Source organism: Cryptomeria japonica, chromosome 6 (assembly GCF_030272615.1).
Source record: "Cryptomeria japonica chromosome 6, Sugi_1.0, whole genome shotgun sequence".
Lineage (NCBI taxonomy): Eukaryota > Viridiplantae > Streptophyta > Pinopsida > Cupressales > Cupressaceae > Cryptomeria > Cryptomeria japonica.
In genome coordinates this window covers 258399490-258421275 of record NC_081410.1, presented here as the reverse complement: position 1 = coordinate 258421275, position 21786 = coordinate 258399490, and the positions used below count along the sequence as shown (strand labels likewise).

General features: G+C 36.6%; 1 protein-coding gene across 2 annotated transcripts in view; it reads left to right on the top strand.

Annotated features, from left to right (window-relative positions):
* The window catches only part of LOC131037446 (uncharacterized), a 242703-nt gene that overhangs the window by 59199 nt on the left and 161718 nt on the right, over positions 1-21786 (top strand). For both annotated transcript variants that reach the window (XM_057969589.2, XM_057969594.2), the window contains 3 exons: positions 1359-1464; positions 16304-16387; positions 16607-16753. In XM_057969589.2, the coding sequence (XP_057825572.2) occupies positions 1359-1464; positions 16304-16387; positions 16607-16753 (337 nt within the window). The remainder of the gene's footprint in view (positions 1-1358; positions 1465-16303; positions 16388-16606; positions 16754-21786) is intronic.

The window sequence follows — 21786 nt, the reverse complement described above, 5'->3', positions numbered from 1 at the left end:
TGAATGATCTCCGGAAGGCACACCACAAATAAACTAGGACACTGAGCTGAAGAATACTGAAATAAGCACCAAAAGGTCAGTTGAAGAGCCATAAAACACCCTTAGAAGGGTCCCTCTAATCACCATGTTAGCATTTGGGGACCAAAGTCATAGGCTAACCTCTAGAAATAGCTGATGCCTAGAAAGGGGACATTACATGAGTCCTGCGAGCAATCATAGGGTTTTTCACCCCTAGTGGTTGCCATATTCAAAAAGTGTGCAGATTGCCATTTTTTTGATTGTCTAAAAATAAAATCAATCGACTTTATTTAGAGTAGAGGTATCTCATTTAAGGCAGAGCCATTTTGCGTTTTGGATAATTATTGAACAAGATATTTTTGACTTTAGTAGAATTTTTCAAGGAATAAGCTTTATCCCAAGAATGAGTTTTATTTATAATTATTTTTATTTTCAATTTGACTTTTATTTTTAAAGAAATTTTATTTTGAGAAGAAAACCAACTGTGCAAACTGCAAAGTGAGGCTTTCAAACCCTATATATAGGTATTATATTTATGAAAAACTAATAAGAAATTTGCTACAATTTGTGCAAAACTTTTTCGTTCAAGCTCTCTCTTTGTGTTTGTGATGAGATTGTTATGCTATATGCAATTTTGTGAAGGATTTCAGTTATTGAATTTAGATTACCCATAATTCCAGAATTTTTGTTGTGATAGTTGTTAAAATAGGTGTTTGTAGCTTTCTATACAACATTTGGGTTTTTGATTTATAAAATCTTATCTTGTGTGTAATCAAAATATTCAATACAGCTCTTGTACATGTACATTCTTTCTAGTGTTTATAATCTAGCTAGAAAGCGTGTTTGTGCATGTGCATGTTGTAATAGGTTAACTTGTCCATGGTGTGACAAAAGATATAAAGCTTCTCATTTGTGTGTGGAAGAATTGTTAAGTTTTCTGTGAAGCAAAAATAGATGTGGCAGATTATTTTGTATAACACAAAAAATTGAAATATCTAATGTTCCATTCTTGTTCTTTTACTAGCAAAAATCTTGTCCAAACTCCTTAAATATATTTTATATTAAAAGAGGAATGTATTTCTTTGCTGTTGGTATTTTTTGCTTGAACCTTTGCTTTATCTTCACAATAGCATGCTTGTGGTAGATGGTTTTTTCCTTTTGTGTATCACTGGCTTTTATGAATCATCTTGCAATTTAGTTGACAGTTACCATTATGAATCTTGTAAATCAGATGACATTGACATCTATTGGGTTATCGTATTGTTCTTCAATACCTTCATATGCATTTTAAGTTGTCCTTGACCAATCGAGAGCTGATTATTATGATGGGATTTTGGCAGTCCAGTAAAGCTCATCGATATTGTGAAACAACGTTTCCTAAGGCTAGGAGGAATGATAATTGAGGGCCATTCTGTTTCAAGTATCCTGACTTATCAAGATGCTGCGGTGAGTAAACAAACTTCTGTTCTTGGAGCATACATTAAGTTTCTAGTGCACGAAAACTAATGTTTCTTGCAATAGATTGTAGCATCAAAAATTGAGCCACATATAGATTTTGGATACAGAACAGTGGATCAAAATTTTATTGAAGTACATCATAGAGTTTTAACAATGTGATATTATGCATGCACAATGATTTGTAACAGTGTTATGAAACTAAAATTTCCTTTTCATGGACCTGTCTAGTTATAGAAGCTGAAAATTTTTGCAAGAGAAACATCTATCCATTAACTTTTGAGAATATGTTGAAAATATAGCCAACATTCAATACCACAATGAATCAGAAGGTTTGAAAGAAATCCTTATGCAAGTTCATTTAGAGTCAGACAAGCAGGCTTGTTTCTTTGAGTGATGGGGAACATTTAGAGTGCCAGTATGTTCAATCTTTATATTACTTTTCTTTTTTTCTCTGCTAGATAATGGCGGTCTGTTGTTCAGAACGCAGATAATGATTTAATGTCGCTAGTTTGAATTTATATCCTTGTCTTCCTTTTTACAATATCTATATTTTGCACATGTAACCTGCTTGAAGAAAAATTGGTAGTGCAACACTATTCAAACATCTTTACATAAATTGTAATCTCTTACCTCAAGTTTATCCTGAGTGCATTTTTGTTGATTTAGATGTCTTATTTCTGCTTTTCTCCAATGTGACGTGACAAATGATTCATGTAGCTAATTCAAAACTTCACCACTTTTACAATAACTGGAATTGTGATATATTTCAATGTATCTGAATATCATACTCAGAGAATCCTTGAGTCCACATTTACTTGAAGGATCCCCCATTTTTATTGTTCTCTTCAAGTCTATCTTGATGATTTGGATTCTTGACAACTTCAAGGTCAATACACAGATAAAATTTGAGATGAGCTGGCTACATATAGCATCCATAACTGGAAGCCTCATCAAACACATATAACCTCAGTATCAACATTTAATCTTTCCAACTCCTTTACAATCCTAAGCAACGTGAATTCAATGAGTATCAAATAAAAGCCTTAGCATTATGATCAGTCAGATATGTAATTGAACATTGTCATCTAGTACATGACCTAAGAGTCTAAGACTCATAAAATTATTAATTATCACCTTCCAAGGAAACCAAATAAAGCTTGTTAGAATCCTCAGATACTTTTTTCGTACTTTTGAATGCACTTATGTAGCCTGTCATTTTTTTGACTAATCAATTAATTGTGTACAATATTTTACATCCAATTCGAAAATTGATTGTATTATCATGTCACCCATTTTCTGTTATTAGTTTACCAACTAATTGTGTGTCAATTTAGATTTGTGGTGATGTTTTTTGGTCCAATTGTATCTTCTTGTTTCAAAGTCTAGTATTTTGAATTACCAAAATCTTGCAGATTGTTCATTGTGTTTTATTTATTAAAAAAAAAAAATTTAATTAACAATTGAAAAAAATATTGATTAATAATTGATAATTTAAAACTAAGTTGCCGGTTCGGGTTCGAAGAACTGGTACACTGGTACAGCAAAATTTTGAAAAGGGGTTTGGGTTCGTTAGTACAAACACACACACACACACACACACACACACACACACATATATATATATAAGTTAATGTTTTAAAACTCATTTTTAGGGTTATATTATAATTTTTTATGTGGTGGATTTCAAAAAAAAAAAAAATTTTGCAAAAAAAAACACCATTTTTGGGCCATCGGACCCTTGGGTTCGACCTGGGTCCTCTTGGGTTCAACCTGGTCCGAACCAGGCGTGTGAATCACAGACCCTGTCCGGACCACAGGCAGACTGGACTAGGACCTCGGACCAGGACCAAACCGGACTAGTACCAGGGGTCTAGGGGGGTGAACCTTGCAACATAGTTTAAAAATAATAATAATAATAATAATAAAAAACAAATTGTAAAAAACGAAGAGTCAAAGCACACTTTTTAGAATGATTCTTGTTTTTTTAGTAAGTGCCGCCAACATGGAAGAAGCACCACTGTTTGAAAGTTAAAGAAATCAGATTTTTCTTTTTTTCTTTACCCTTCTAAAAATTGAACACCAAAGTTGAGAAATTGCACTAGGCAGTCAAAAGGAATGAAGCAAACTTTTTCACAGTCTTTGTCTTTTCTGTAAAGGGTTGATCAAAGTCTTTGTCTTTGACAAATAATTACTTCAAACTGAACAACATAGGATAATTTTATTAATCTAACCTTAATTAATATGAGTACTAATGTATGAATCTGATACAAATTGTGCCAATACTATGCTCAATTCTCGGCATAGAAATCAGTCAATACATGTATTAGTGACGGTGCCAATAAGTGCCAACAACTATTTGAGCCAATGAGGGATTTCCAAGTCCACTGTAGAATGCATACAATGAAGCTTTAGCCACACCAATACCCTGATTGTTGTGCCTCAAAACCAGGTCCAAAATCCATGTCTCAAGGGGAGAGATCACGTCCTCTCTATTCTCCATGCCACTCCATACTATGTCAGTACGTCCATGCTCGGTATTTCTTTAGCTTTCCTTGGAATTTACCAGACTGTATGTGTAATTGCAATGCTTAGAATAGTAGAATGACATACATACATTGCATTTAATGGACTAAAACTGCAGTGTCTAGCATTTCCAAAGAATTACATAACTGGAAAAGCATGCAATAAGTCTCTAGTCGGTGATAATATGCACAAGATCACAATTGAGTACTCCTATGTTTGCATCTGGAAGGTATTCATTGCTAGTAGAGTCCCAATCTTGCCCAACAGAGGAAGATAATAATGAATACTTCTTATCCCACACACCTAGCAAGAATCACTTCCTTTATACACCTCACATATCCTGTATTTTGGTCCTAAATCAGATTTGTTTTGCCAAATGTGCCCAGCTCCAAAGGAAACAAGTTCTTACGCCAATATTCATGGCTTCACACCTCAATCCAGGAGGAATCGACCTCCAAAACTCACATAGCTAACTTAGTGACAACAAAGAACTCACATAGCTAGTTAGAATAAGACCCTCGACTTAAAAAAAACACTATTAATTCAAACGCCCAGCAGTAGAGTCTATAAAGTTCAGTTAATAGCTCCGAATTGCCCAACATATTAAACAATGTATTTCATTCGCCACCTAATAGAATACAAGTCAATGAATACCAAAGATGGCGTCCAAGATAACAATTAACATTAAATCTTCAAATTCTAAAAATTTGTCTTTTATAAAAGACTTCACAAATTTCAATACTTAAATTGATTAAACCAAAAGCAAGCTTGAAACCTCTTTTGCACCAATGCAAACCCTTTTCGGATTTGCCTTTGAATCTTTTCCAAGAACAAGGGATTTCGTCCCCAGACTCCCGCCTCAACCTTCAACACCTTGTTGCTCCCAGTGTGGAACCACTTTGGTGAAGATAGAGGGTTTTTGTCCTCAGCTCCAAGAAATCGGTGGGGTTTTCATTTTACTAGCAAGATTTTAGCCATAGGCACAAAACTTAGAATCTTCGTAGAGAAATAAACAAGCTTTTAAATTCTTTTGTATGTTACAAATGAGACCTCAACCTTCTTTTATAACCATCTCTAGAACTTTTCGAAAAGTGCAATATAAAATCACTTTATAATTTAATTAAACCTTAAACCTCGAAAAGTGATTTATTTAAATATTTAATTATTTCAGGCAATTTGGTCACGAGGTTAAGCGTCCAACATTTAAAACTTCTCATTTTCATTCCAACGAGCTATTATACTTCAGGTGCCTGTTAAATTATGTACACACTCCCCATCGCCGACAGGGACCCCCTTTGTCATTCTTCTCCTCTTCAAGGTCCTGTAGGATTTTTTGGTCTAGTTTGCAGAGTTAGATGCATGATGAGGAGAATCAATTTGGTTGAGAGATGACAAAGTGAGGATTGAGAGGAACTTGGTAGACTTGTGTCTGAGGAGTACAAGTGCCTTTTCTTGCACTTTGATCTTAAAATGCCTAACTCTTTCCTTACTAGGCGAAGTGAAAAATGAAAGAAAGGGGAAAATCAGGGAAATTCGGGTGAAAAAAGCAAAAAGGTAAAAGTTTGCACTTTTGCCTCACAAAGCCGAATTTTCCCCTTAAGTGATAAAATGGCAAATCAAATAAAAAAGAAAAAGAAGGTAAAGCATTTGAAGTTAAGTTCACACATCTCCTAACAAAGCCGAGATTTCCCCAAACGCCTAAGTTAAGCCTAAAAGCGAAAGTAAAAGGAAATAAAGTGAAGCGCCTAAGCGAAAGTTCACACTCTCTGCTCTGAAGCACAAACTTTTCCCAAGTCAGCAACATAAGAGAGACAACAAAGGCGTCAAGTTTACTTTCGCCTTCTCCAAGCCGAGGTTTTTCCTAGAAGACGGAATGATAATAAATTTGCCAAAGGCGTTCCAAGCTAAGTTTGCATTTTGGCTCCCAAAGCCGAAATTTCCCCTCTAGTAGGCAAGGAAAAAAGAAAATAAGAATGGAGCGTTTTAACTGAGGACTCATATTCCCCGCTTTTTCCCAACAAAGCCGAGTTTTCCCCTTTAGGGCGCAAAGTAACAAACATAAAGCGATTTTGAACAAAAGGAGGGGGGGGATTTAAAAGTGCGGAGGTTTGCATTTTTCCTCCAATCGCCGAAAATCTCCCTTAAGCGCTTAAGTGAAGATTTCTTTTCAAGCAGTGAGGATGTTTTAGGGTGTAGGGGTGCATTCATATTCACGTTTTTTTTTCTTCTTGGTATCGCCGAATTTCCTCCTTTGGGCAAGAGGCGCCAAATAAGTGCAGGTCAGGGAGATTGGAAAGGGTTTCTTTCCTTTGTAAGCGTTCTGGAGCTTTGAAAATATTAGACCCAGGGGCGTGGTCTCTCCATATTTATCTTGTGCTTAGTACCAAAATAGCGGCAAGAGAAAGACTTGGCGGCATAGCATAAGAGCCTGATAGAAACCCTATATCAAAAAACGTGGGCCAGTATTGCTCGGATTTTGTCCGAGTTTTGCAAGTGCAAGTCGAGGGGATCGGGGGGGAAGAGATTTCTTCTTCGAATTGCTGGTAGAGAAAATGTTCTGACTTGAATAAACATTCAACGCCTAAAGCAAGCAAAGCATCATTGACTAGTTTTTCAGGTATGCTTCAATTCTTTGAATCTTGGGCAAATAAATTTCCTTTCCAAATGATAATGAGTATGGACAATCTTAAACGCCAGAAGTTTACGTTTGGTTTGCATTTTGAAAATTTCATCTAAAATTAAACTCAAAGTCAAACCTTGGATTAGTCATGCATAGTTGAACTCATAATCACACTTTGAAAATCTCAGCTCGGGAAAACTCTGGGATTGCAACTAAAATTGGAAACTTCAGAAATTTGTCCAAAAGACTCCCAAATGCCTAAGATTTTCCTACCATTAGACAACGCAAGTCTGAAATTGAAAAAGAAGCATCAAATGGAAATCAGGGACTTTGCTCCTAATTGACCGCCAAATGCCGAAAATTCCCCTATAACTAAAAAAAGATTTGAAACTCAGAATATATTGAGAAATCAATGCCCAAATTGCAAATGCGCCCAAATCAGAAAAATATTTTAAACTAAACCATGCAAAATCAAAATTTCCAGTTGCGCAACAAAATTTGAAAATTAGGACAGCATGTTATAACTTTTTTCAAATTCTTGCCGTTATGATGTTCCCTAAGCGTTATGCTGTTATCCTAATGATTTTGTTGCTAACGCCCTTGTTGGGCATCACTAACTACTTTTACATCTTGAATCCGCCTTGTAATTCACATCCTGTTGTGTAGGGTAAATGCCTCCCAAGGTGGCAGAATCCTCTAAGGCACCTGACGCACTGGGGACATCCCAGGCACCCAAATTTGACAACCCCCGCAAGTTAGAGAAAATGACGTACCGATATCAAGGAGTGATACGGGAATCAAAGGTCCAAAGTAACTGGGAGAATATAGGCCACACGGATGTTGGACATGTTGATATTCAACATTTCAGAGACATGGTATATGCTTCTAATGCTTACGAGAAAGTGAAGATGATGGTGGAAAGTGGAATTGCACAGGCAATAGGTATCCCACAAGCTGTCCAAAATTATGAGCTTGTTGTAGAAAGCTCCAAGCACTATAAGTTGGACAGCAGGGTGGTACTTGCAAACGAGACGGTAATGGCTGATTTCAACCCAGAAGCTATTGGAGATGCCTTCGACATCCCATTCCATGAGGATGCAATTGTGGTGGCAATAGAAGAGGCTCAGTCAATGTATGACACTAATCCCAATAAGTGCAAAGGGAAGATCAATAATTGGTTTAAGGAAAAGAGAGCCCCTAGCAGCAAGATCCTTAAAAAGGTCTACCATAGTGAGTTCATTGAAGAGTACAGAGACATGGTCACTTTACTCAGCCGAGTCATGGGACTCCCTCACTCCAATATGTTTGAGGAATGGATGTTTTACTTTGTAGAGCAGGTCTTCATAGGAAAGCTCAATTTTGACTGGGCTCGAATCATCAGTGATAACATTCATACCCATCTAGTCCAGCTCGCAGAGAAGAAATACTTCACAATGTCTTCCTACTTGGTATACATGTTTGCAAGGCACCCTAAACTGTCGAGATTGATTCGCTTGGGTGAAATTGGGAACGGGCTAAATCAGGTGAAAGTGTATGACTGCTACCCTCAACTACATTACTACAACATAAAGCAGAGGGAGAAAAACAACATAACCTATGTAGTGGGCCAATATGAGCACGTGAATGATGCATTCACCATGCGCATGGTCAGGACAATGAAAGAAGGATTGCATCAAAGGCTATCTAAACAGGCCATCGCACTGATATGGAAGTACGGAACGTGGTTCATCCAATTTCCCCGATTCTCCTACTTCAAAATTTCAGGTTTCAAAGGCTCCCCTTACAAGCTCCCACGGTACCCTATAGATAGGATGATTCTCTTGGAGGTTGCTAGGCAGGCACATGCAGCTGGGCAAGTCCTTAGGGACAAGAAAATGTCAGGGGTCATGTTCCCAATGGTCATAGGGTACAATGATGTGTATTTTAAGACTCCCGCACAGGTCGAGCATTCAAGCGAGGAGCTGACATCCTATTTCTTATAAGAGCACCCCTTCAGGAAGAGCTTTGACCCTACTGGATTGGGAAGGAAAACTTATGGCAAGCATTATAAGCACAAAATGAATATAGAGGATTATTGGGCCAGTTGTGCGGATGATTTTGAGGTTCACTGATGGGAATACTCAAGGCTTAATGTGCATCAAATTAGGACTTTCGAGTATGCCCAAGTCCCAGATCAGCTAGTCGACTATGGGGATTGCCTGCAATTCCACAAATATGAAGCAGTAAAGGACCGCCTACCTTCAAGATCCGGTCACTGTGTAGTATCCCTTGACTAATCTAACCTCAAACTGCTGATTAGAGGCTCAAGGAATATCATCAAACACTTTGCCAACAATCTGGTCTTGATGTTGATTGTTTTTTATTTTTATTTTTGTTTTTGAATGTGATTTGATATGCTGATATAACTTGAAAATATATTTGAGATGACCGGAAATAGATTGCAGCTACTAAATGAACTTGAAGTGCAAGCATATGATTGAGAATGATGATGTATATGCAGCTACAACACTACGACAATTCTACAAACATTTACCATGCATCCTAAGGACTACAATATTCATCTACAACAAAGGGACATTATTACAAACACTTGGCATGCATATTCAAGACTGAAATCTTCGTCAACAGCAATGGGTAATTTGTCAAACAGTTAAAATGCAACCTTTAATCTATTGATTATCTCTTTAAAGCCTTTACAATACCAAAGCATATCTGGAATTCAAAAGATAACAAGATTACCAAAATTCTGGAAATGAAAGAGCAGAGTAGATGACTGATAATCCATTAGATCTGCTATACTTATTAATGTCTCCACTTGAATAATGTAGCACAAGAAGACTCCCACGTGCCAATGTTGAAGCAAGCACAAACCAGCATTAAATGTATTCAATAAATATTTATCTTCAAATTTCTGATCCGCCAAGAATAAAATTCAAAACCCCTCGTGAAACAATTGATGTTTCCTCCAATAAAGCTCAAATGCGACCTCCCTGTGAAGCCACCAGCACAATCGAAGAGAGGCTGCGTTCTCCAAGATTGAATTTACAACAAAATCCTAGGTTTCTTCTTCAAAGCTAAAGCTTCTCCAGAAAAGACAAATGTTGAATGATTCAAGAATGAATGAAATGAAATCCAAATCCCCTTTTATAATTTTTAATTTGCATTTGTCTTCATCTCCTTTAATTTACTTTAATTTCATTTCTTTTTCCCTCCTTTTGGTGCACAACATTAAAATATAAAGTATACTTTATTAAACACTTATATCTCCCCTTTAAATAACACTTTATCACTTATTATAAAGTATACTTTTAGAACATTTAAGTCTCCCTTTAAAATAAAGTCCACTTAATTTATCAATGATATGCACTTAATAATTAATTATTATTAAAGTGTAAATTTAATAATAATTATAACATTATAACTCCATCATTAATCATTATTTCTCAATTCTGACTGAACCAGGGAGTTAACCAATATATCCACTGTGCATCCAACTGCTTTACTAAAAATAGTAAGGGTCCCTCTCCAACAACCACTGACTTACTATAAATAGTAAGTCCCTCCAAATGGAACTAGAAACCTCTGAATAGCCTAGCCTCAAAATATACCAACAATTTGGAGAGGAAAACAGTGCCATTTGCCACCTGAAGAGCTCCATATCACCCAAACTAGACCCTCTAATCCATCATACTAGCCTACGAAGGTCAAATGATAGGCTAATCCTTCTAACTCTGATGCTCACGAAAAATGGGGACATTACAGTCACCGATTTGGAGACCATAATGGAAGGCCCTAGGAGACTTACAGATGCCTAGCTATATCAGCCAATTTAGGCACTCACCCATGATGGATGCAATTGACTTACAACCTGATGGGAGGCTTTGAGTCTCACTTATCGGAAGAGTCTCACTTATCGGAAGAAGAAGAGGCATTGATTGCTGCAAAGGAAGAAGAGACTGGGAGGAGGCCCGAAAAGAAGAGAAAGAAGGCGAAGGCTATTAAAGGAACGTGAGCATCAAAAAGGTCTATGAAGGATAAGAGCTAGTCACCTGAGGCTCTTGCATGGGAAAATATACCAGTAAGGAGGCCATCTGCTGCCACCTCACCACAAGACCCTAATCCAACAAAGGATGCGATCGAGCTAGAGTGTCAACCTACCCCTCTCACGCAACAAATTGATTCAGCTGTCACTGAAGCAATTGATTCATAGGAGCTTAATGTGCAAGAGACAAAGATGCAGATCACTGATCTAGATGGGCTGGAGAATCAAATTTAGCCACAAACTCTTGCATGGGTTCTCGTGGTTCTTTTTTCATTTGAGTCAACTGTGCTAACAATGCATGAGCATCTTCTACAGGCTTGAACCTTTCTTCAAACTTTTTTCTAAGTGTAGCCCAGTTGGTGATGGTCTGTGGTGCGAGGTGATAGAACCAATCTGCAGTAGCACCTTGAAATTTTTCAATGAAAATTCTCACTGAAACATCCTCATGTTCCACACCAAGCACACCACATACAATATAGAAGGCAGCAATGTGCTCATCCGGATGTTGTCTTCCATCTCCAAAGAACTTGGGAAAGTTCTTCCTCGAACCATCAGGAAGAGCATGTAAAGGCGGAGTTAGATTCAACAGACCAAAAGCATTCCCCCAAGGACCTTGAGCAGACATCTTACATGTCCTTGGTGAAAGCTTGACAAAATATGAGAAATGAAATTACAATGAATAGGATACCGATATACTTCAACCAAAAGCATGAGGCCTTTGGATTCGTATCATATCCCCAACGGAGTTGGGAAAAACTGTTGGTGACTCGGATGGGTCAATTTGCTATGTAATGATTCAACAAATTTATATAAGAGATTTTAGGATAGAATTAACAAAATATTTTAAAATCTCTCTCCAGCAGAGACCCAAGGAAAGGTATTTTGAAAATAACAAGACACTAGACTTCAAACGAAAGCGTGAGGCTTTCGAATGCGTTCGTTTCCCCAGCAGAGTTGCCCAAAACTGTTGGTTGAAAACTTAGTACACTTGGGTAGGCATGCAAAATTGTGGTTTTAGCCACAGTGTGTGAGATATACTCTCCTATTTTCAAAGGGAAGGCTCCCCCTTTGCTTTCTACTTCAACAATTAAAAAATAAACTCTAACTCTAAATCTATTCTAAATTTGGGTGAAACTCTTTCTTGAAAGCATTCTATAATTTGCATCCAATGAATTGTTGTTGTATCTCTTCTTCTTTTGTTCACTGATGAAGAACCCATAACACCTTATTCAAGATGAAATTGTTATAAAGCAATGCCCATGCCTTAGTTTATTGATTTGGTAGATCGTGCGTGCAAACAAGATTGACAAGGGAAGGGATAAATTGATGCAAAAATGGGCTCACAAGTGAATTTCGGGTTTTGAGGACTGCATTACATGTGTATAAAATCAACAACATTGACTTGCAATTATGGAGAATGAACATGCAACTTCATATTTGTAATGGGAAAATACAAGTTTGCACTTGTAATTGGACCCTAGACACTCATTTTCAAGCGTTTTTGAGTGCATTTTGGACCAATTTCGGGTTTTAGGAGGCTCATTACAAGTGCAATGTAGGGAAAGACTTTTACACTTTCACTTGTAATCAGGTCTTGAAGACCCGATTGCAAGTAAACCTTTCTTGCATGTTTGGGAAATAATATGTGGATAAACCACTTGTAGTCGGGTCTTGAAGATCCGACTACAAGTGTTCAAAGAGCACTTGCACATAGGATGGAAAAACCTGATTGCAGGTTGGGCAATATGAGGGGGAAAAATCGCAATAGATTCACTCAACAACGCTTGAATGATCTTGTCTATGTTCGATACAACCTTCGATTGCATGAAAAGAAGGTGCAAGGACAAGATTCACATGAAGCACTTGACTTGGATGACATTGATCCGTATTGAGCAGATTGGGTTGCTGCTCCTAATGATGTTGATGATGATGTGGATCCATTACTTATTGATGATCAACTAAGTGAGTTGGAGAGGGTAGGAGAGGAATGGGATGCATAAGTGGCAACATGTGAGGAGGAGGAACACAAGGTTGGTCATGTAGCAAAGGCACCTATCGCTATGGTCGAGGCACCCAATGAGGATGTTGCAACTACTTCAGTACCACCCACCCAGCGGCAACAATCTATTTTGAGCTTTAGTCGTAGATGCAATTTATGATTTCTCATTCTCATTGATACCAAAACTTGAACTTGATATGTATTTAAAATTTCAAAGGTTTTAGTTGTTTTGTGAGCTATGTCACTATGATACATTGATATGTATTGAACTCAATTTTATTCACACGTTGCACTTGTTTTTTGTTCTATATTGATATGCATTAAACTCAGTTTTATTCACACGTTGCACTTGTTTTTTGGTCTATGCAATGTATTTAACTCAAACTTGAATTTATATATCATGGAAATCAGTAGATGCTCTACAAATTCGGTGTAAATGTGTGTTTTGAAGAATATTTAAAAAAAATGTATTTTCAAATGTTCAATAAAGTTGCTAAGTTTATCCCCGAGTTTAAAAAAAAAAATGGGCTTGCCGATGTCATAACCCATCCCGGTTCTACGTGCAATTTCTGATTTTTTTTCTTTTTCTGAAAATTTTCAGATTTATGTTTTTTTGTTCTTTTTTCTGAATTTTTTCTGGGTTTTGCAAGTTACTGATTTTTTTGTTTTTGGCAATATGAATAATGAAAAAGTAAATTGCTTACAAATAATGCTATAAAGAAATGTTTCCAAACATTTAAACTTCACATAACTACAAACCCTAACTCCAGAATGCATTCAATTGATGAAACAAACATACCATTTCAACTACAGATGAGAGGCTTAATTTTGAGATTAACAGATTGCTATTATTTCCTGAACAGCAGCAAACAGCTAATTTCTTCCAATCTCCTAGTGATTGCCAGGCAATTCCCAAAGACCACGCCCAGCTGGAGCTAACAAATTTGCTAATGATGAAGGTGATATTGATAGGTCTGTACGATCTGATAGAAACAACAACAATCTGATCTATATGAGCTCCACGAACCCATGATACCTCTGGATACAACTATGCTTGCTGGTAATGATGCGGCTGGGCTGTATGAATGGTTGGTGCTGACTGTATAATGCCACAATGTTCAGATCTGCTCCATATCTCTGACGATAACAATAATTTCTCTGCTAATACTCTTTCTAGCAATCTAAAAATGAATTTCTTCCACTGATTTCCTTCAAACTCCTCAATTCTGCAGTCACATCAGCTTCCTTCAAATCTGCTTTTAATGTTCTGTGAATTCTTCTCTAAATTAATGCAATATAGCTCCCCAAATACCTTCAAAATAAGCACAATTGAAACCTTTGTGTGAAGTTTCTTGTAGAGTAACCCTTGGGTGGTCTCACACACTTGTAAGCCCATAATTTCCTGAGAGTTTTTGTTCTCAGAGAAGAAATCTGCTGAAAAACCCTTCAAAGAGCTCTCCACAACATTGCTGGTTCAAAAAATGACTTCTGGATGCCCAATTTCCCTCCAAAGCTTCATTTTATTCATTTTCATTTTTCCCTCCAAATATAATTTTGAATTAGGGTTTTTTATTCACCCCTTTTAATGATAAAATAATGTTTTATTTTATTTAATCCCCTCCTAGGAATCGAACTTCATGAGGGGGTCATTATTCAATATTCATTATAAACTTGGCCCCTTATTAAGTTTTATAAACTTATTTTTTAATTGCCTAGGTACTTGGGCCAAATATTATAATAACTTATTATATCATAAAGTGATTTAAATAATCACTTTTATTATTTCATTATTCCCAACTTAGGAAATAATTAAATTATTTCCCAAAAATTCGTAGCTCGCTCATCTGGACCCTGATCTGGATTTTGTCTGATGCCCCTTGTCCATTGATGTTGTCTAACCACTGCGAGCTAACTGGCAGTCTCCTCCTAAAATTTAGGAACTCTCCTAAAAAATAGGAACTGTGCCCAAAGTGTCCAAGATGATCCCGGAGGTCTTCTGGTGTGTCCCTGCTAACTCCTAGTTCATCCCTAAAAAATAGGGATTCCTCCTATAAACTAGGAGACTACCCAAGACTGGTCAAACTGGCTCTCTAAGCCCTAATATGTCATCACAAGCCTCTGAAAGGATTCCCTGCACAATCTGCTGGCCTACGGGAACCAACTGGGAGGCCAACCTTATCTGTCAACTGACCTGCCTAAGGAGGGGACATTACAGTCGAGTCATTGCCGAGTCCAAGTTTTTCAACTTTGAGGTGAATAGACACAATCGTGTGGTGATGAATTGATTTATATGCATAGGAGCTAGATGATTTTATTCCATAAGGAGAAACCTCTCTAGTAGGTGAAGGAATTATGCCTCCTTCTAAAGTTATCTAGCAAGATCCGAAGGTTGTAGTACTCTTGTAGGAATAGTAACTACCACATATTGGATTTGATCTTCTTCATCTGTGCCTTTGACATATGCAACCTTGAACTCAATCCAAGTATCATCTTCTAGTAAAGGCTGTAGATGTTCATAGAAATTTCCATCACCTATTCTTCATATTTTGGATCTACAACTGGTAACAGTTGTGCACCTTGTGATGGGGGCATTTCTTCACCATTTTTATTAGTTGATCCTTTGTTTAGTAACTTGTTAAAGGTTGACTTTGAGAGACTATAAAAGTCTGAATCTTCAAGTAGTGGATCATTATCCAAAAGACATATTGAAAGATATCCATCTCTAGCGAAAAACTTTGCCACCCATCATCCTCTGACATACAAGCAGAAATAGGAACATGATACTCTATTATTTGTGGTTCCTCATTGATATCTTTGGACGTTGTTCACCCTCTATATTTAGTTCACACATTTTGATTTCCATCACATATCGCTTGCTCAACACACTTTATGATAAACTCAAAGAGTTTTTGAATTTTCAATACCTTGTCTTCACTGATCATAACATAGACCAATAACTAGTTAACTATGACATCATTAACCCCATCTTTGATCTCATCAAATACCTTATTGAAGAAAAAAATAACTTTTGCATATAAACTTCCTATTTTCTCTCTATTGTTTGTATTGGCATCAATTACTTAAAGTTTATGAATTTCTGTTCAGGTGCTGACTAGTTAAGACGTCAATAACATCCAATCCACCTGAATCACCTGATAACCATAAATATTCACCTCTAACACTGAAGTTATGCAATACAAACAGAAGAGATCAAATTGAAGTATATAAAATATTATAAAGCCATCAACAACAGAAATGCATAGTCATTAAAACATCATAAAAGAACCCAACATAAAGTACAAAAAATACTTTATGGTGTGATCCCTGAAGAGTCTTTTGTTTCAGAAAACCATAAACTCTACCTATTTCTTGAGAGACTGCTATGAAGGATAAGTACATAGCAATAAGACAGTTTTCAGCTTGGATTGATAGCATTAAAAACCATTTTGTTAGTTTTCTTCTGACACTTTTTGGTGTCATGATGACTATAATTATGTGTATGAATTGGGCTTCTTTATGTTGGAATTTTGGAAGTATACGATAACGGTCTGGTTGAACTTCTTTACTTGTTGAGATGCTGGTTGACATTTTTAAACCGTATCCCAGATGTAATAAAATTCCTCTGAAATTTGAGAAACTGCAGGTTGTTAAACTTGATAATGGAGAGGCTTTAGATGCACACCTCATTATTGATTCAATGGGGAACTTCTCCCCCATTGTCAGGCAGGTTTGAGCTCTCTTTTTTAAAAAGATACCTAACTATCTTTGGATTGATTATGGATTAGTTTGTGCATTTAAGTTTGCTAAACAACCAATTAATAACACCATATTGTATTATAAGATATATATTGGATAAGTAGGAAGGCATGTAATATGTAAAATCAAATGTGAAATGAGTACAATGTGCAAGAAAAAATATTTTACATACTGATATTGGATTGTGCAGATAAGATCAGGAAAGAAGCCTGATGGTATGTGCCTTGTAGTTGGGTCGTGTGCCCGTGGTTTCAAAGAAAATTCTACAAGTGATATAATTTATAGCAACTTACCAACAAGAAAAGTTGGAGAATCAAGAGTTCAATACTTTTGGGAGGTACCAATTAATTGTGTTAATTGCAGTTACTTGTTTGCATGATACCTGCACCACACTTATAACTATTTCTCCTTAGAACAGAATTAGTTTATGAAATCCCTTGATTCTTTTGATATTTCATTTAGGGTAGTTGTAGAATAAGTGGGTATGTTATAATTTACTCAAACAAAGAATCTAGCCTAAAATCTGCTGCATTTTTTTTGAAGTACAAACATCTGCAGAATTGAACTATCTGCTACTGAAGCAGCAACATAAATTATCTTATCAGATAAATTCAATTTTGTTGGTGGCAGAACTAAAACATGTATGGGAAACATGAAGAGTTAGATTAAATTCAAATTTTCAATATGGAGCCAAAATAATTTTCAGCCAATTATAAGATGTATTAATTTATCTCGTTTAGCAAATTTTCTTGGTGACTTGAGCTTATATGCTGCAATTCTCAATGCAATTTCCATCAATTTATCCTTAGAGTCAATATCAAAGGCCAATCTTCCTAGTTGAGTTATGACTAACTGTTCAAGTTTACTCTTTAGAACATCCTGATCACATCAGTAAATGTGAAAGGTAAAGGTGAACAAAAAGCCAAAATATCTTGTTTAGCAACCTGCAATTTTTCTATGTACTCCTTAATTGTCTCTAAAGGAGGCTCCTGCAATTCAAATAATACTTGGAAATTGGCTATCCACTTTGGAATTTGATTACTTCCTGGATCAGCTATTACTTTCAAACTCATTAATTTATCAACACCCTAAAATTCCATGGGTTCCAGGCTGGTCAAAACACTACTAGATGCTGCTATACATGTTGTCACAGAACACTCAAACTCATCAGAATTCTGAATGGTGTCTCTAATTTCCTTTAGTGAATTGAACAAAATATCTACTGTTGTCAAGTTGTTGGCACATAAATTTTCAATCTACTGGGTATAGTTCTCCCATGTGACACCAACTCATCAAGTTGTTGTCTTTGTGGTATGTTTTCCAGTTTCGGTAGTGAACTAACTACCACTTTTGACACTGGTTCACAAAATGAGTAATGCATGCCCTCAGTTCCCTATTTCGTTTCCTTTACTTCAACATCTTTTTCCATCATCTTCTTTGCATTTTCATCAATAAAACAAAGCAAATCAATTGTTCCTCTTTTGTTGGCAAGACCAATATTAATCTCAGAAAATGAAAACTTAGCAGCATGTACTTCACAAATAGTTTTTAAACTTTTATCAAGCAGAGGAGTGAAAGTTTCAACAATTAAATGTCCTTCCTTGTTATTCTTGAATATCATCTATCTTTTGGATTTCTTTGTCTTCTCTTTGGAAATAAGGTTTGAAGCTGCTTTCAAAGGTGGTGCTACAACCATTCTCATTTTTCTGTTCAAAGCTTCTTGACCCCAATTGGTGTTTGTTGTACTTGGTGCTTAAATCCCACCTTCAAGGCTGTAATTTCTTCCATGGGCTGCATTTTTGGGGGAGGGGAAGTCTGTAAATGAGATTTAGGAATCTAAGGAGATTCTTCTGACTGAATTGAAGTTGAGGGAAAAAGTGTAACCGTTGCTGCTTTGGATTCTGGATAGCCGCTTCTAGGAATAAGCTTTGGAAATTTTACTTTCTTCTTAGGCATTAATTTCAACTTATTAGGTCTAGAACTCCTTTAAGCTTCACGTGAGATTTTCATCTTCCCTTTTTGATCTTTACTACCGCCCATTGAAATTGTAGTAGTTGCCTCATGACCTCTTTCAAGTAGTGTTGAACCTTTTCTTTGTAGCACAACCTTTGAATGTTTTGCCAACTTCTTCTCTAAGAATGCTCAAGACCTATCCATGTTTTTTTTGTTCATCCAATCTTCAGCTATAGCATCTCAGATTGACCAGTCAATCGGAGCTAATGTTTGAACATATCCTCTTGTTTGGAAAAAATTGGGAGACAAAAAATCTTCACTCAGGTTTTCATCCACTTTTTTACATATTGTGTTTTATAGCTTTTTAGCTGCTTTAAACAGCATGAAACTGTTAGAGTAATAAGGACAATTATCTAATTATTTAATTAATTAGGTCCTTTAATTACCCCGTTCACTTAAACTAAATTTAGGTTCTTTTTAGCTTTTATTTAATTATGCTAATATTATCTTCACTTTAGTTTTGCATCTATTTTAGCTAGACTTGAGATTTTTTTAGCTCCTCATGCTTGCACTTTTGTTCTTCTAAATTTAGCTTAGGGCATCTTTGTGCTTTCTTTATAAGCACCTCATTGTACAATTGTAATTTATTATGTATTCTTTGCTTTTGAGGAATATATCATTCATTTGCTTAGGAGGTACCTAACTGTATAGCCTGAGTTGGCCTAGTGGTGGAGAACTTGTGCTCTTAAAAGAGAGGTCACAAGTTCAAATCCCACAAGGGGGTAAGGTATGTACGCCTCATTTGTAGTGCAGTTAGGTACCTCCCGCAAGGAGTACGAGGTAGTCCCATACTGCTCTAACCCATCTGTAGGTTGGCATCGTGGACTATAAAAGCCCCTTTCCTTTCCTTTCCTTTGTGCATCTCTCATTTGTGGAAGGTGTTTTTTTTGCCTTTTGATCTTGCACCTAGAACACCTTCCACAAATGAGAGTAGCAAGAAAAATATGCCATATTCCTCAAAAGCAAAGATTACTATTGTGTTGCAAAATTCAACATGGTATCAAAGCTCAATATTTAATTCAACAGAAACTATGTAAGTTAACTTATATTTTTCCTTCAGTTCTTCTCATTGCACTTTTTAACCATGGTGACGAGTCCTACTACATATTTTAGGCATCATTACCAGCTCTTAAAGGTGTGAAATAACTTATATTTGGAGTCTTTGATGCTTCTTCGTGGATTTTTGCCACTAATGCCACTAACTTTTTCTTGCCAGTCACATTTTAAAAAGATGATTTTCACTTAAATTCAAACCTTTCATTAACTTGTTGCACATTTTTGCTACCCTTGCCACTACATGGTTGTTCCCCTTACAAGGTTAAATTGAAGTGTGAAATGACTTAGTTCCTCTATCCTTTTACTCATGTGATGCTTTTCTTCCACTATGACGACCTTGGTCATACTTTCTTTCTAGCATATCCACTCAAAATATGTAAAACAACTTAACACCTTGAACTCGTTTATGCTGATCACACAGTTTTCTATCATTTCCATTTGATTGCCATGTAATCTTTAGTTTGACATATCATCTTCAATTTCATCTTGGTGTTTTCAATTGCTAGATGCTTGAATCACCATACTAATCATCCTATATTTGAAAATTATCTTTCATTGTTGGTGAACAACCTATATCAGAACTTGATAACTTCACAAATTCACAAAAGGAATCACTTTTAACATTGATAATCATATCAAAGATACTGACTGTATATTCACCAAAGAAACGGGACTCGGACTCGGCTCGGACTCGGCAAGGCTGAGTCGGACTCGGGACTCGGCGTCAGACTCGGCTCCAGACTCGACTGGACTCGGGAAAGTGAAAAACTCAAGAAATTTAGAGATTTGTAAAGATTACATACACAAGTATACATCAAACTTGGCTCATTTGATTACATACACAAGTATACTTCAATCACATAAGCATAAACGCAAATTGTAGCTGAAGGAAATAACAAACATAGATATATAAATATTGTCAAATGTATACAATATTACAAAACTCATGGAATAAAAAATCCATGTCATCATATGATCATCATCAAATGTTTCATACAAATACCAAAGGTAAATACAACTACAAGCCTATGGCTCAGAGGAGCCTGCACCCTCCGGCCCCGGCCCCTTGCGAAGGCGTCTAAGGTAGGTCCCGGATGATTCGACAGCCATAGCCGCTCCTCGTGACACCATGCCATGCTCACCAACATCAGGAACATCCGTGTCACTATCTGCCTTTGAATCTCCTGTCTGTGCTCGTGCTCTCCGCTCCTCCTCTGCCATGGCTATAGTCTCAGCCTCTATATCTACCTGGTCGATCCAATCAGTGTCAGACTCGGAGCTTAAATTTTCCCTACTTCTATCGACGTAGTTTCCCCCCATATTTTTCGACGAGGGTTTGGGGGTAGCTCCCCCAAGGTGGGGTCAAGGGGCATCGCCCCTTGTGAGGTCAAGCGGCAGCGCCCCTTGCGCGCTCCTTGTCGCGATACAGGGCGAGGTCAAGGGGCAGCGCCCCGCGAGGCCAAAAAAACTTATTATTTAATAAAGGTGTCGGGTGTTATTTTTCAATTGGCTGACATGTTGTAACGCTAATTTTTCTCATTCTCAGGCGAAGGTTGTAGTGAACAAAGACGATACCATTCATTTAAAAAAAACTTTTTAAAATGTATTTTTTTTGTCATTTTACTAACCTAGCCAGTAGTTGAGTTTGGGGCTCGGGACTCGCCGAGTTTGGCGAGTTTGAGCCAAACTCGCCAAATTGGCGAGTCTAAGTCCGAGTCCCAGAGACTCCGCGAGTGTGATAACCCCTATGGTATCACGAGATGTAAAAATCACTTGCGTGGGTAAGGATATTGTAAATGAATAAATTAAAATAAATAATCTAAGTAATCTATGAAAATTAAAAGGAAATATATTTAATTTTTTTAAGGAAATGTTATTTAAATAATTAATATATATTGAAATGGAAAGATATTTAAATATACTTTGATGTGTAATATTGAATATATTTAATGAAATGTTATGTAATATAAACATTATGTAATATTTATTATATTTAAAAAGAAATAATATATATATTTAAAATGAAATATAATTAATATTTAATATATTGAAAGGAGATAATATATAGTATTTTATACGTTTAATGAAACGTAATTAATATTTAATATACAAAAAAAAGGAAGCAAGATATAAATTTTAATATACATTATATATTAAACATAAGATAAACCCGCATGGGGCTGGGTTACCTCCGCATGAAGCGGTGCGTGGGTAACTGCAGCCTAGGCTGCGATCACCCCCGCACCCCTTCATGCGGAAGGGGCCCGTGGAGGGGCACAACCCCTCATGGGTTATAAAGGA